This window comes from Psammomys obesus, unplaced genomic scaffold (assembly GCF_907164565.1).
Source record: "Psammomys obesus unplaced genomic scaffold, mPsaObe1.curated_primary_1811, whole genome shotgun sequence".
Taxonomy (NCBI): domain Eukaryota; kingdom Metazoa; phylum Chordata; class Mammalia; order Rodentia; family Muridae; genus Psammomys; species Psammomys obesus.
The window spans coordinates 19,053,426-19,067,857 of NW_026596057.1; the positions used below are offsets into that span (position 1 = coordinate 19,053,426).

Below are 14,432 nucleotides of genomic sequence, written 5' to 3' on the forward strand. Positions count from 1 at the left end.
AAAATAAAAATTAGGAATGGAATTGTATGAATTGAAAAATATAAAGGGCAAAGGCGCTGTGTCAGTCTAGGGTGATCAATTCAGGTCATTGTTAACCATTATGTGAAAATGTCTCCAGTGGAACTGAATATTGTAAAGGGCTGTAAATAGATTGAGCCAGTGATTTCTTTGTATAAATGAATTATACAATTTTATAAATGCACACACAGCTGGGTGTGGTAGAACATGCCTTTAATCCCAGCACTCAGGGAGGGAGGGGCAGGCAGATCTCTGAGTTCGAGGCTAGCCTGAACTATTAAGCAAGTCTAGGACAAGCCAAAACTACATAGAGAAATCCTGCGGCAAAAGCAACCAAACGAACAATAACAACAAAAAAAGGACACACATAATAACCCCCTGACCCCCAAATATTGCAAGAGATGAAGCTATAAGAGTTATTCCCGAGAAGGGCCAAGATGGCGGCACCGGGAGACCACCGTGTCTGAGAAGTGGAACAACACACTCCGTGCAGCGACCAGGAGACTGAACTCTGGGCCCTAAAACAACAGAGATCCACTGTGTTTCCCAGGTGAGGGGAGGCTCCCACGGCGTGGGAAGCGGTCGGGTCCACTCTCGGCTGCCCAGCCAGAACCCGAAAGAGAACTTGGCAACTAGGGTTTTGGGTCTCCGGGCTGGTGCCGCAAGCACCAGTTGCCAGAAAGTTGCCAGACTGGTCACGGGTCACCTAGTCTTTCCCTGGAAGGTCTCTCCGACCACGGCGGGTACCTGCCGCCATCACAATTGAGCTCCCGCCGCGGGCGGAGAGCAGCTGCGCGCCCAGCTCAAAATCCCTACTCCCTCTTGGGAGGAGGCAGGAGGTGCCCAACAGAATCTGCCACAGACAACATTGTCTGTACCCCAACCCGAGAGCGGGGCTGAGAAAACCCAATCCTTTCGGGCACTCCCCCAAACGCCGCCATCACCCTGCCGCAGCGGAGCAGAAGGATAAAGAGGCGCACAGCGGCTTCACAGTGCCGGAACTCCAGTGCTGCCGGCCGCTCCTAGCAAACAAACTACAGCTCGGGATCTGGGACTGTGGTCCTCCTACGCGTCCTGAGATTCTCCTGGGTCCAGCGTAATAAGATCTAGCAGCAAGTTCTATCACCGGCGCCTCCCCCCCCTTCCCCGGCAGAGAAACGCCACCGGCTCAGGGCTCAGGATCCCACTGAGAAGCCCCAACCCCTGCTGGCACTCCCCTGAGAGCACCTCCATAAGCTCGCCCTAGCAGAGGAGAATGTCAGAGGGGAAGGACAGAGAGGCAGCCTGCCAAGGACACAGCACCCTCTCTCCAGCGGCCCCTAGCAGAGAAACCCAAGCTCTGGATCTGAGGACACTCAACCCCACCCGGTACTCTCTTGGGATCAGCAAACATAGATTCTACTGCTAGGCTGCTTCTGGCAGAGAGATCTGGGCCCGGGATCTGGGATTGAGTACACTCACCCTAACTTTTTCCCGTGCCACCCAGGGACCAGTCAACACAACCCCTCCTGGCAGAGGGAAAGAACAAAGAGGTAGCACACAGGAAAGGTGGACACCGAGTCATGCGGCCACAGTGTCACAGAGCTGACTGTTACCCTACCCATGCACTTCTGCAGCAGGACCAAAACTGAGAGTAGTGAGCAAGGGGAACCCCTGTGCATTCCAACTGGTCCTGCAAGAGAGTGAGTGAGCCTTCTAGGAGAGATTGCCCCAGACCCAGGGCCTTTCCACAGAAGCAACCAGACGAGATCCCTGCCACCCACACTCCTAGTGTGGGCATCAGAGGGATTCTTGGGATAGCGACATTGAAGCCTCTGCCTTGCGGGTCCACCAGGGTAATCCAGGCAAACAATCCCTGGATCTCAGTCAGAACTGCGTAATAGTGGCTTGCAGGCCACTGCAATAGTCAGACAATCCGCGCATGCACACTGCGCCCGCTAAAAGCGCACGCAAATAGCGCCAGCGACACATTCTTTACTTAGGAAAAACTGAAAACACAGTGCACACCCCCAAAGCAGTGAACCTCTCTCATCTTCCTGAAAAAACAGTCCAGAAAACAGAAAGAGGATCATAGCCCAAACTACAATCTCGAGGAACAACCAGTGAGGATTATAAATAACCAGATGGCTAGAGGCAGACGTAAGAACACTCCCAACAAAAATCAGGACATAATGATCTCACCAGCAACCCCACAAAACAATGGACACTTCAATTCACTAGATATACAAGAAAACGACGTCAAAACTATGTTTCTCCAGCTATTAGAGGCCCATAAAGATGAAATGAACAAAGCCCTCAGAGAAATAACCAAAGAAATCGAGACTAACCAAGAGGAAACAAATCGTGCTCTCAGAGAAATGACCATGAAAATTGAGGCAAACAGAGAAGAAATGCACAAAGCTCTCAAAGAAATGTCCACACAAATGAAGGCAAATAAAGAAGAAATAAACAAAGCTCTCATAGAAATACAGGCAGTTATACCCAAAGAAGTAGAGGCACAATTACTGATATATAGAGAGGAAACGGACAAAAAATTAGAAGCTATCATTGAAAAGCAGGAGTCCACATTCAAGCAGATGAAGGAAATGGTGCAAGACATGAAAACAGAATTAGAATCAATAAAGAAAACACAAATAGAGAAAAACCAGGAGCTGGAGAACATAGAGAAAAGATCAGGCACCACAAAGGTAAGCATCACCAACAGAATACAAGAGATGGAAGAAAGAATCTCAGGAGCCGAAGATACACTTGTGGAAATTGACACGTCTCTCAAAGAAAAAATAAAATCAGAAAAGTTCCAAACACAAAACATCCAAGAAATCAAGGACACCATGAAAAGCAAAACCCAAGAATAATAGGAGTAGAAGAAAAAGAAGACATCAGGCTCAAAGGTCCGGAAAATATTTTCAAGAAAATTATAGAAGAAAACTTTCCCAACATAAAGAAGGAGATGGCCATAAACATACAAGAGGCCTACAGAACACCAAGTAGACTAGACCAGAAAAGAAATTCTTCACGTCACATCATAGTCAAAACACTGAACCTACGGAATAAAGAAAAAATTCTAAAAGCAACAAGGGAAAAAGGCCAAGTTACATATGAAGGTAGACCTATCAATCACACCAGATTTCTCAACAGAAACTATGAAAGCCAGAAGGGCCTGGACAGAAATCATACAGTCCTTAAGGGACCACAGATTCCAACCCAGACTACTATACCCAGCAAAACTTTCAATCAACAGACGGAGAATTCAAAATATTCCAAGACAAAACCAAATTTAAACAATATCTACATAGTAACCCAGCTCTACAAAAGTTACTAGAAGGGAAACTCCAAACCAAAGAAACCAACTACATCTAAGGAAACAGAGGAAATAGATAACTATACAAAAAGAAAAAAAAAAAAAAAGAATAAAAGCAATGAAACTCAGTGACACCACCAACCCCACATCTAAAGTAAGTAACAATTCTTGGTCACTAGTTTCTATCAACATCAACGGACTCAACTCCCCAATAAAAAGACACAGACTAACAGAATGGTTGCGAAAACAGGATCCATCATTCTGTTGCATCCAAGAAACACACCTATGCAACAAAGATAAACACTACCTCAGAGTAAAAGGCTGGAGAAATGTCTTTCAAGCAAATGGTTCCAGAAAACAAGCAGGAGTAGCCATCCTAATATCTAATAAAATAGACTTTCAACCCAAGTTAATCAAAAAAGATAAGGAGGGCCACTATATCTCATCAAAGGAAAAATCCACCAAGAGGACATCACAATTTTGAATATCTATGCCCCAAATACAAGAGCACCTACATTCGTAAATGAAACAATATTAAAGCTTAAATCACACATTGATCCTAAAACCCTAATAGTGGGAGACTTCAACACTCCACTCTCACCAAGGGACAGATCAACTAGACAGAAAACAAATAGGGAAATAAAAACACTTACAGAGACCCTAAATCAAATGGACCTAATAGACGTCTACAGATCTTTTCATCCAAACTCAAAAGAGTATACCTTCTTTTCAGCACCGCATGGAACCTTCTCCAAAATAGACCATATAGTTGGTCATAAAGAAAGCCTCAACAGATACAAAAAGATTGAAATAATCCCTTGTATTCTATCTGACCACCATGGACTTAAGCTGGACCTCAACAACAACAGAAATAACAAACAGCCTACACGCACATGGAAACTGAACAACCTGTTACTCAACGACAGCTGGGTTAAGGAAGAAATAAAGAAATTAAAGACTTCCTAGAATTCAATGAAAATGAAGGCACAACATACCCAAATTTATGGGACACATTGAAAGCAGTGCTCAGGGGAAAATTTATAGCACTAAGTGCCTGCAAGAAGAAATTTGTAACATCACATACAAACAACTTAATGGCCCAACTGAAAACCCTAGAAAAAAAAGAAGCAGATACACCCAAGAGGAGCAGAAGGCTGGAAAGAATCAAACTCAGGGCTGAAATCAATCAATTAGAAACAAATAAAACTATTCAAAGAATCAATGAAACAAAAAGCTGGTTCTTTGAGAAAATCAACAAGATAGACAAACCCTTAGCCAAACTAACTAAAAAGCAGAGAGAATCTATCCAAATCAACAAAATCAGAGATGAAAAGGGTGACATAACTACAGACACAGAGGAAATTCAAACAATCATTAGGTCATACTACAAAAGCCTATATGCCACAAAATTTGAAAATCTAAATGAAATGGACAATTTTCTTGATAGATTCCATCTTCCAACATTAAGTCAAGATCAGGTAGAAAGACTGAACAGCCCAATATCCCCCAAGGAAATTGAAGTAGTCATTCACAGTCTCCCCTCCAAAAAAAGCCCTGGGCCAGATGGTTTCAGCGCGGAATTCTACCAGACCTTCAAAGAAGTGCTCACACCAATTCTCCTCAAACTATTCCACAAAATAGAAACAGAAGGTACATTACCAAACTCATTCTATGAAGCAAAAGTCACCCTGATACCTAAACCACACAAAGACCCAACAAAAAAAGAGAACTTCAGACCTATCTCTCTTATGAACATTGACACAAAAATACTCAATAAAATACTTGCAAACCGAATCCAAGAACACATCAAAGATATCATCCACCACGACCAAGTAGGCTTCATCCCAGGCATGCAAGGGTGGTTCAACATACGGAAATCCATCAATGTAATCCACCACATAAACAAACTGAAGGAGAAAAACCACATGATCATCTGCTTAGATGTTGAAAAAGCATTTAACAAAGTCCAACACCCATTCATGTTTAAAGTATTGGAGAGATCAGGGATACAAGGCACATACCTAAACATAGTAAAGGCGATATACAGCAAGCCTATAGCCAACATCAAACTCAATGGAGAGAAACTTAAATCAATCCCACTGAAATCAAGGACAAGACAAGGCTGCCCACTCTCTCCCTACCTCTTCAACATAGTACTTGAAGTCCTAGCCAGAGCAATAAGACAACTAAAGGAGATCAAGGGGATACAGATCGGAAAGGAAGAGGTCAAAGTGTCACTATTCGCAGATGATATGATAGTATATATGAGCGACCCCAAGAATTCAACTAGAGAACTCCTCCAGTTGATAAACACCTTCAGCAAAGTGGCAGGATACAAAATCAACTCAAAAAAATCAGAAGCCCTCCTGTATACCAAAGACAAAATGGCCGAGAAAGAAATTAGGGAAACAACACCCTTCACAATAGCCACTAACCACATAAAGTACCTTGGGGTGACACTAACCAAGCAAGTGAAAGACCTGTTTGAGAAAAACTTCAAGTCTCTGAAGAAAGAAATTGAAGAAGATCTCAGAAGATGGAAAGATCTCCCGTGCTCATGGATTGGTAGGATTAACATTGTGAAAATGACCATCCTGCCAAAAGCAATCTACAGATTCAATGCAATTCCCATCAAAATACCAACTCAATTCTTTACAGACCTTGAAAAAAAGATTCTCAGCTTCATATGGAGAAACAAAAAACCCAGAATCTCCAACACAATCCTGTACAACAACAGATCATCTGGAGGTATCTCCATCCCCGATCTCAAGCTGTACTACAGAGCAATAGTAATAAAAACTGCATGGTATTGGCATAAAAACAGAAAGGAGGATCAATGGAACCGCATAGAAGACCCAGAAATAAACCCACACACCTATGAATACTCGATTTTTGACAAGGAAGCCAAAACCATTCAATGGAAAAAAGACAGCATCTTCAACAAATGGTGCTGGTCCAACTGGATGTCCACATGCAGAAAAATGAAAACAGATCCATATTTATCACCCTGCACAAAACTAAAGTCCAAATGGATCAAAGACCTCAACATAAAACCAGATACTCTAAATCTGTTAGAAGAAAAAGTGGGGAACACCCTAGAACTCGTTGGCACAGGAGACAACTTCCTGAACAGAACACCCACAGCACAGGCTCTAAGAGCAACAATCAATAAATGGAACCTCATGAAACTGAAAAGCTTCTGTAAAGCAAAGGACACTGTCATCAAAACAAAACGCCTGCCTACAGATTGGGAAAGAATCTTCACTAACCCTTTATCTGACAGAGGACTAATAGTGAGTATATACAAAGAACTAAAGAAGCTGAAAAGCAGCAAACAAAGTAATCCACTTAAAAAATGGGGAACAGAGCTAAAGAGAGAATTCTCGACAGAGGAATATCGAATGGCAGAGAAACACTTAAAAGAAATGCTCATCCTCATTAGCCATCAGGGAAATCCAAATCAAAACGACCCTGAGATATCACCTTACACCCATCAGAATGGCCAAGATGAAAAACTCAAGGGACAACACATGCTGGAGAGGTTGTGGAGAAAGGGGAACCCTCCTCCACTGCTGGTGGGAATGTCAACTGGTTCAACCACTCTGGAAATCTATCTGGCACTTTCTAAGACAATTAGGAATAGTGCTTCCTCAAGACCCAGCTATACCACTGCTAGGTATATACCCAAAGTTTGCTCAAGTACACAAAAGAGATATTTGCTCAACCATGTTTATAGCAGCTTTATTTGTAATAGCCAGAACCTGGAAACAACCCAGATGTCCATCAACGGAGGAATGGATACAGAAATTGTGGTGTTTTTACACAATGGAATACTACTCAGCAATCAAAAACGAGGAAATCATGAAATTTACAGGCAAATGGTGGGACCTAGAAAAGATCATCCTGAGTGAAATATCCCAGAAAGAGAAAGACAAACACGGTATATACTCACTTATATAGACCTATAAGATATAAACATAATGAAATCTATACACCTAAAAAGATAATCAAGAGAGCGGACATGGGGTAAGATTATCAATCCTTGTTTTGAAAGACAGATGGGATGCACATTAAACATTGACAGGAGTCTACTGAATGCATTTGACAAACTCTAACTAGCAGTGTTTTCAAAGCAAAGACAAACTCTAACTAGCAGTGTTTTCAAAGCAAAGACTCATGACCAAACCTTTGGCAGAGTACAGGGAATCATAAGAAAGAAGGGGAGTTAGTCTGATGAGGAAAGGATAGGAGCTCCACAAGGACCAAACATATCTGGGCACAGGGTCTTTTCTGAGACTGACATGCAACCAAGGACCATATATGAATATAACCTAGAACCTCTGCTCAGATGTAGCCTGTGGTAGCTCAGTAACCAATTGGTTTCCCATAGTGAGGGGAACAAGGACTATTTCTAACAGGAACTCAATGACTGGCTCTTTGGCCTCCCCACCCCCCAAGGGAGGAGCAGTCCTGTTAGGCCACAGAGGAGAGCTTTGCAGCCAGTCCTGAAGATACCTGATAAAACAAAATCGGATGAATGGGGAGGAGGTTCCCCCTATCAGTGGACTTGGCAAGGGGCACGGTGGAGATGAGGGAGGGAGGGACTGGGAGGGAATGAGGGATCAGGACACGGCTGGGATACAGAGTTAATAAAATGTAACTGAGAAGAAAAAAATAAAATTAAAAAAAAATTTATTCCCAAGAAGCATTGCTCTGATTAAACAGGTCTCAAGGCTATTAAAATGTTAGGAAGTAGATGACAATTTTGGAAGCATATATATATTCATATGTATGTATTTAAATTTTAAGCTGTTGATTATTAAAGTTAGAATTCTTGGAAACTTAAAAGAAGATGTGTATTGATATACTGAGAGCTGTCATATACTTAATTTGAAGTATATTTTTAGTCTTACACTCTAATTTAATAACCAAAGGGAGCTGGAACAATGGTCAGTGTTTCAGAGCATTTGGTTGCTTTTGTAGAAAGTATGGGTTTGATTCCCAGCATCCACATGGTGGCTCATAATTGTCCTTAACTCTTGGTTCAGGGAACCAGTGCCCTCATCTGACCTCCATGTCTACTGGGAACAGACATGGTACACAGACATAGATGTAGGCAAAACTCTCATATAAAAAAAAATAAAATAAATCTAAAAACTCTACAAAGTATTGATTAGCAAGTTTCATTTTTTTCTTCATGATGCTTTTAAATTATACATCTATTTTGAAATTTAAAGTTAGGTATGTTGAGGAAACTGAATTAAATAAAAATCACTTAAATTAAAGCTATTAGTTTATAAAGCCATTATAAATGCTGTTCACTTTAAACTGCCTCATGCTATCTTGGAGAACAGACCATAATTATAGGAAGTATAAGAAACTTCAACTCAGTGTTTTCTAGACTTTGAAACCTAGGACTACTACCAGAACTTTCAGTTTTTTAACTGAATTGAGAAACTGAAGACAATTTGGTTCATGAGAATGCTTTGCTGTCTGTCTCTGTATTTAACTATAAGATGTTGTTAAGTTGGCATTGTATCTAAGCTTCTCTGCATAGTTTCTAATGTTTTCTCACAGTACTTTTTTTGTCTTATATTTTTTACTTGACCTTGGACTTTAGAGATATCCTTTATTCAAGGCATGCTATTTTTTATTTAGTGATCTTTACTACTTAGATTTACTTAATTAAGATGTCTGATTCAAGGTTCTTTACAGTATCAGCATATTATTTTCTTTATTTTCTAACCTATTCTACATGCGGTATCTTTAAATTTTGTGTATGTCTTGATCCATGTGTCTTGCCCAGCCATCTGTCTCCTGCTGCCAATAGTCAGAATCCCACCTGTACATTAAGATCTAGTTCCAAGTTATTAGTAAAAAAATAAAAAAAAATGAAATATAAAAAAAGACATGAAGTTGGTAGGCAGAAGGCACTTGGGGGATTTGGAAGGAGGCCATGATAGATAGACAGATCATTGTTTAGTGTATAGAGTGTTCAAAGAATGAAAAATAATTATACAAAAGAAATCTAACTTCCAAATGCTGGTATTTTCATTGGGTTTCATTTAGGCCCCAAAGCCAGAGGAATCATTCTTTTTCCAAACTTTTCCGTTAGTACCAAAATAATTCTTTCGCTTGTAAACACATTAGATGCTTAAAGGCTGTTTGTAAGCCAGTTTGTGTTTGTAAGCCAGTTTGTATTTAAGTCTAGGTAGCAACAGTCATTAAAATTTGTAGAACCCAGCAAAGTTTCTACCAAAAAAATTGCCATTTTAGTCCTTATAGCCTTTAAAACTCTTTCCCTCGTGCATATGAATATGTTGTATTTTTTTATAGGAGAGTTTATTTTGGATAAAAGTACCCTAAAATGAGTATTATAACTGTTAAAATATGATAAAAATAAATCTTAAAGTATATATTACATATGTGTATATAATTTATAATATGATTAAATAATTAAATATATATTACATAATGTATGAGAAAAGCCCATTATTCTCTCCTTACTTTATTGATTTATCAGTGAACTCTACAGGTATCACAGGAAACTGCGATACTATAGGAAAGGTAGTATAAGCATTTTCACCTTGCTGCTTCTTTTGGTGACATATTTTAAACGTTATTTTTACTGTGTGAATGAGGTTTTGCCTACCTGTCTATATGTGTACCACATGCATGCCTAATACCCGAAGAGGCCAGACGAGGGTATTGAATCCTAAGGAATTAAAGGTACAGACAGTTATGAGCTGCCATGTGGATTCTGGGAAGTAAAGTTGTGTCCTCTATAAGAACAGTAATTGTTCTCAACACTGAACCATTTCTTCAGCTCCAACAGATGTTTTTTGTTTTGTTGCCTTGGTAAGAATTTCACAGTGATTAAGTATGAATTCTTACGAATACCTTTAAAGGTTGGAAAGATAGCTCAGCTATTAATAGCACTTGTTGCTTTTGCAGAGAACCTGGGTTAATTTCCCAGCACCTATAAGGTGGCTTACAACCATCCATGTTCCCAGTTCCAGGGGGTCTAACAGCCATGCATGTGATCCACACATATGCATATAGGCAAAACATTCATATTCATAAAGTGAAATAAATAATCTGGAAAAAAAATCTTTAAAAATAGCTTTTTGGGGGGCAGTGGTGAATTACAAACATACCTTGATTGCTCATGCCTTTTTAGGACCATATGGTCAAAGATTTTTTTTTTTCTACTTTATTTTCTGTCTTCTTGATCATGTAGGTTTATAGGCGCATAACTCTTTCTACAAGTTTTATTATTTGCTTTCATTTTCTAAGAATGGACCACATTGTTGAATTATTTATTTCAGGTGAACTTGGGATATAAATTACATTCTTATGACTGTTCTTTGTTGTTTTGTCATTTTTGTTTGTTTTAATTTATTCTTTGGGAATTCCATACAATATATTTTGTTCATATTCTTTCCTTACCCTTAGGTCCTTCCATATCTGCTTTTCTCTACAAATTTATGATTTTTCTCTCTTTTAAAAGTACAAAATAGCTGGGCATGGTGGTGTATACTTTTTTTCCCAGACTTAGGAGGCAGAGGCAAGCAGATCTATGTGAGTTCAAGGCTAGCCCAATTGGTCTGCAAAGCAAATTCCAGGATAACCAGGGCTTCACAGAGAAATCGTGTCTCAAAACAAAACAAACAAACAAACCTAAAATTATAAGATAAAAGCAAACAAAATCCATGAAGTCTAGGTCTGGAGAGATAGTTCCTCAGGAGCACTGATTACTTTTAAACAGATCAAGGATTGTTGGATTTCCAGCACCAGCATGGAGGCTCACAACTGTCTGTTAACACCAGTTCTGGAGGGTCCAAAACCCTCTTTTGGTCTCTATGGGTATCACACTCCTACATGTGCACAGACATACATGCAAGCAAAATACCTATACATATATAATTAAATTAAATCTACTTCGTGGTGTCCAACTGAGCATGGGGCCTGTCCTAGATTGTGTTTTGATATACTCAGTATCATTCAATTGATAAAAACTGATTTTTCCTTTTCTAGCAGCTAGCAATTGCAAATATTATTTTGTCTAGAGATAGTGCTTTATACTCACTTCCTCTGCTGGGAATTTGTTTGGCTTGAACTTATTTGGGTCTTGCACATGTTATTACAGCCTCCTTGAGTTCATGTGTACCTATATTGTGCTGTACATAAAACCACAGGAGAAAAGTAGTGAGTCTCACCTCGCCATAAATTCTGTGAGCTACAATAATGACTTGCCTGTAAGATATGCCCACTTGTTGGGCCACTTGTTTTTAATTGGATGTAAGGCCTCCTTCAAGAGATACACCGTTAATATGGCCAGGAACCTTAGACTGGACAGGTCATGGGCCTTAGGGAGACAACCTTACTATTATTGTGCTAAGGCAACATAACAATAGTCATTTTCTGACTCCTAATAACATATCTCTATACTCTCATCAGAGGCGTTTCTCACTGTAGATGGTACTTAACTCAGAGACCCGCAGTGGTACAGTGTTAACAGAGTGAGATATTTTGGAGCATTCAGCCCTAAATGAGATGTCTTTATTCTAGTTTTCTCCTCAAGCCTGGGATCTCTGCAGAGGAGGGTGTGGAAAGACTGTAAGAGCCAGAGGTGGCAGATGCCTTTGAGAGAACAGCCTTTTCTAGACAAAAAGGCTCACACACATTTGAGCTCACAGCTTGGGACTAACACTCAATTTTGTTTTAATGGTGAGGTTTTTCTTTCCATCATGATGCCAGGTCTCAAGTACTTTGAGTGTTACCATGCTGTCTTTGTTTCAGCACTTAGACAGGGACATGTAAAGCATCTAAAATGAGGCTGGAGTGATGGCACTTGATGTTCTTGCAGAGGCCCCAGGTTTGGTCCTGGAATTGATATGGCAGCTAACAACCATCCGTCCAAAACTCTAGTTCCAAAGGATCCGACATCCTCTTCTGGCCTTCTCAGGACTGCACACACATACATGTATACGGGCATATGTTCCAGGCAAAACATTTATTTATATAAAATAATAATTTAAATGTCTGAAGCATCTGGAAAACAAGAGGTATTGAATACTGCTCAGACTGAAGATGGTGGAACTGAGAATGAAAATGACCATGTTATCCCTTTGGAACTTTTCATAGCATTTTCTGGTGACAGCTCTAGCTGATGTTGGATTCTTACATGAGGAAAGCATAGGGTTACTTTTAGCATATAAAAGTTATATATTGAAAGCCCAGAAATAAACGTGTGTCTATGCATTGGTTAGAATTTTACAGTATTTATGGTGTCCTAACTTACATACTTTTGTGGTTTTTTCTGTATTCCGTACTTTGTATCTCCTCCTGTAGCATGTCTTCCTTATGCATCTTCTTGTCTTTTTAATACTTACCTAAGGAAACTGCAAATAATGCATTTTTAGGGGATATAGTAAGTATTATTATTTTAAATATTCATGTTAGTGAGAAAACATTGAGATGTAGTTGGTTTTCTATCTATATTAAGAATGCCCAGAAAATAATATGTAACTTATAAAGAGACATGAACTTTTAATAACTTATGGAGAATATTTTCAAGTACTTAGGCAAAAAAAAAAAAAAAAAAAAAAAGATTTATTTATTTTTAAATAAAATGACTACATAATGGCAAAATGTTTTCTATAGTTAATAATATTAGGACTGGAATGAATTTTGTCTTTCAGCTCCTAAATTCAGACTATAGATCCACAGCCACAGTCCAAATCTGCAGTGGTTCTGTAAACCTTCGGGGAGATGTGAAATGCAGAGCTTATATCCACAGCAACAGACCCAAGGTCAAAGATGCCGTGCAGGTAATTTCTTTTGAGAGCAGCTTGGTTTCTTAACAGGAGAGTTACTCCCAAGAAGAATTGTTAGGTAATGTTGCAGAGTCCAGAAATTTAAAAGATGGTGATCAACTTTTACATTATAAATCATTTCCTGATTTGGAATATTAGAAAGATTTGTTTAGGTGCAAAACTTATTTTTTTTGGCTTTAGTTTACTGTTTTAATGTGGGCTACATAGATTTATCATTAACTACAAATATGTTAAAATAATATTAATGGGTATGCTCAATAGATGACAATAACAAATAGAATGATGGGTCATTTATTGAGTGGACATTCTTACAAATTTTGGGTCTTTCTGTAAAGAAATAATTCAAGTTTGAAGTATTTATTCCTTACTATTGCAGGATATTTGATCCCATTGTGAACCCCAAAATTGTGAACTGTGAAACCCAGTTCCTTGTTTGGTGTGGTTGAACCCTATCACATACCTTTAATCCAAGGACTTTTTATTATAAACAGGTGATTATGGTGTGGTTTACCCAGCCCTGCCACACACATTTAATCCAAGAGCTTTCTGTTTGTGGGATTTAATAAAAGTTAACCCTAGGTCAAGAGGCAGAACAAGAAACCAGCTGACAGAAATTAAAGAGTAGGAGGGACTTTGCATTGAGAGGTACTTAAGACAGTGTGGAGAAGAAGAAAGAGCTTTTAGCTTAAGCTCTGGCTTTAGGTTAGGCTTTAGCTCCCTAGCTTTTGGGGCTTTGAGGTAGCAAGTCTTTGGCCTTAGGTTTTTTGGCCTTTCCTTTCTGGGCTGTCAGCTGAGCTAGTGAGACTTTTGGGATTTTTCCATCCAGACCTGAGCTGAAAAGGAAGGTCAGAAGCGGACTTTCTCTGCCTCTCTGAGCTACCAGGTTTTCACCCCAGCATCTGGCTCCTGAGTCCTTATTGGTAAAATAAAATGGTTGGGATTTTCATTTTTTAAAAAAATAACACATTACTGTGTTTTTGCTTGTTTTTCTTCCCCCATAGGCAATGAAGAGAGATATTTTGAACACAGTTGCTGATCGCTGTGAAATACTGTTTGAGGACCTGCTTTTGAATGAAATTCCAGAAAAAAAAAGTATGATGATAACATATGTACTTTTTTCTATTTGTTCTGTTTCATACAGTAAGACTTCAAGATTTAACATGTATGTCATCTTCTATAGCATGTTTTATAACAGTAGGTTGTCTTTTGCTTTTATTGCTGAATAAAATCTTTCAGTTGCTCTCTCCTCCACCAGTATGTTTGGAACACTTCCT

At 39.4% G+C, this 14,432-nt stretch overlaps 1 protein-coding gene across 5 annotated transcripts in view; it reads left to right on the forward strand.

Annotated features, from left to right (window-relative positions):
- Odr4 (odr-4 GPCR localization factor homolog) overlaps nucleotides 1-14,432 on the forward strand; it is a 42,988-nt gene that overhangs the window by 15,009 nt on the left and 13,547 nt on the right. For all 5 annotated transcript variants that reach the window (XM_055624567.1, XM_055624565.1, XM_055624566.1 and 2 more), the window contains 2 exons: nucleotides 13,024-13,152; nucleotides 14,160-14,250. In XM_055624567.1, the coding sequence (XP_055480542.1) occupies nucleotides 13,024-13,152; nucleotides 14,160-14,250 (220 nt within the window). The remainder of the gene's footprint in view (nucleotides 1-13,023; nucleotides 13,153-14,159; nucleotides 14,251-14,432) is intronic.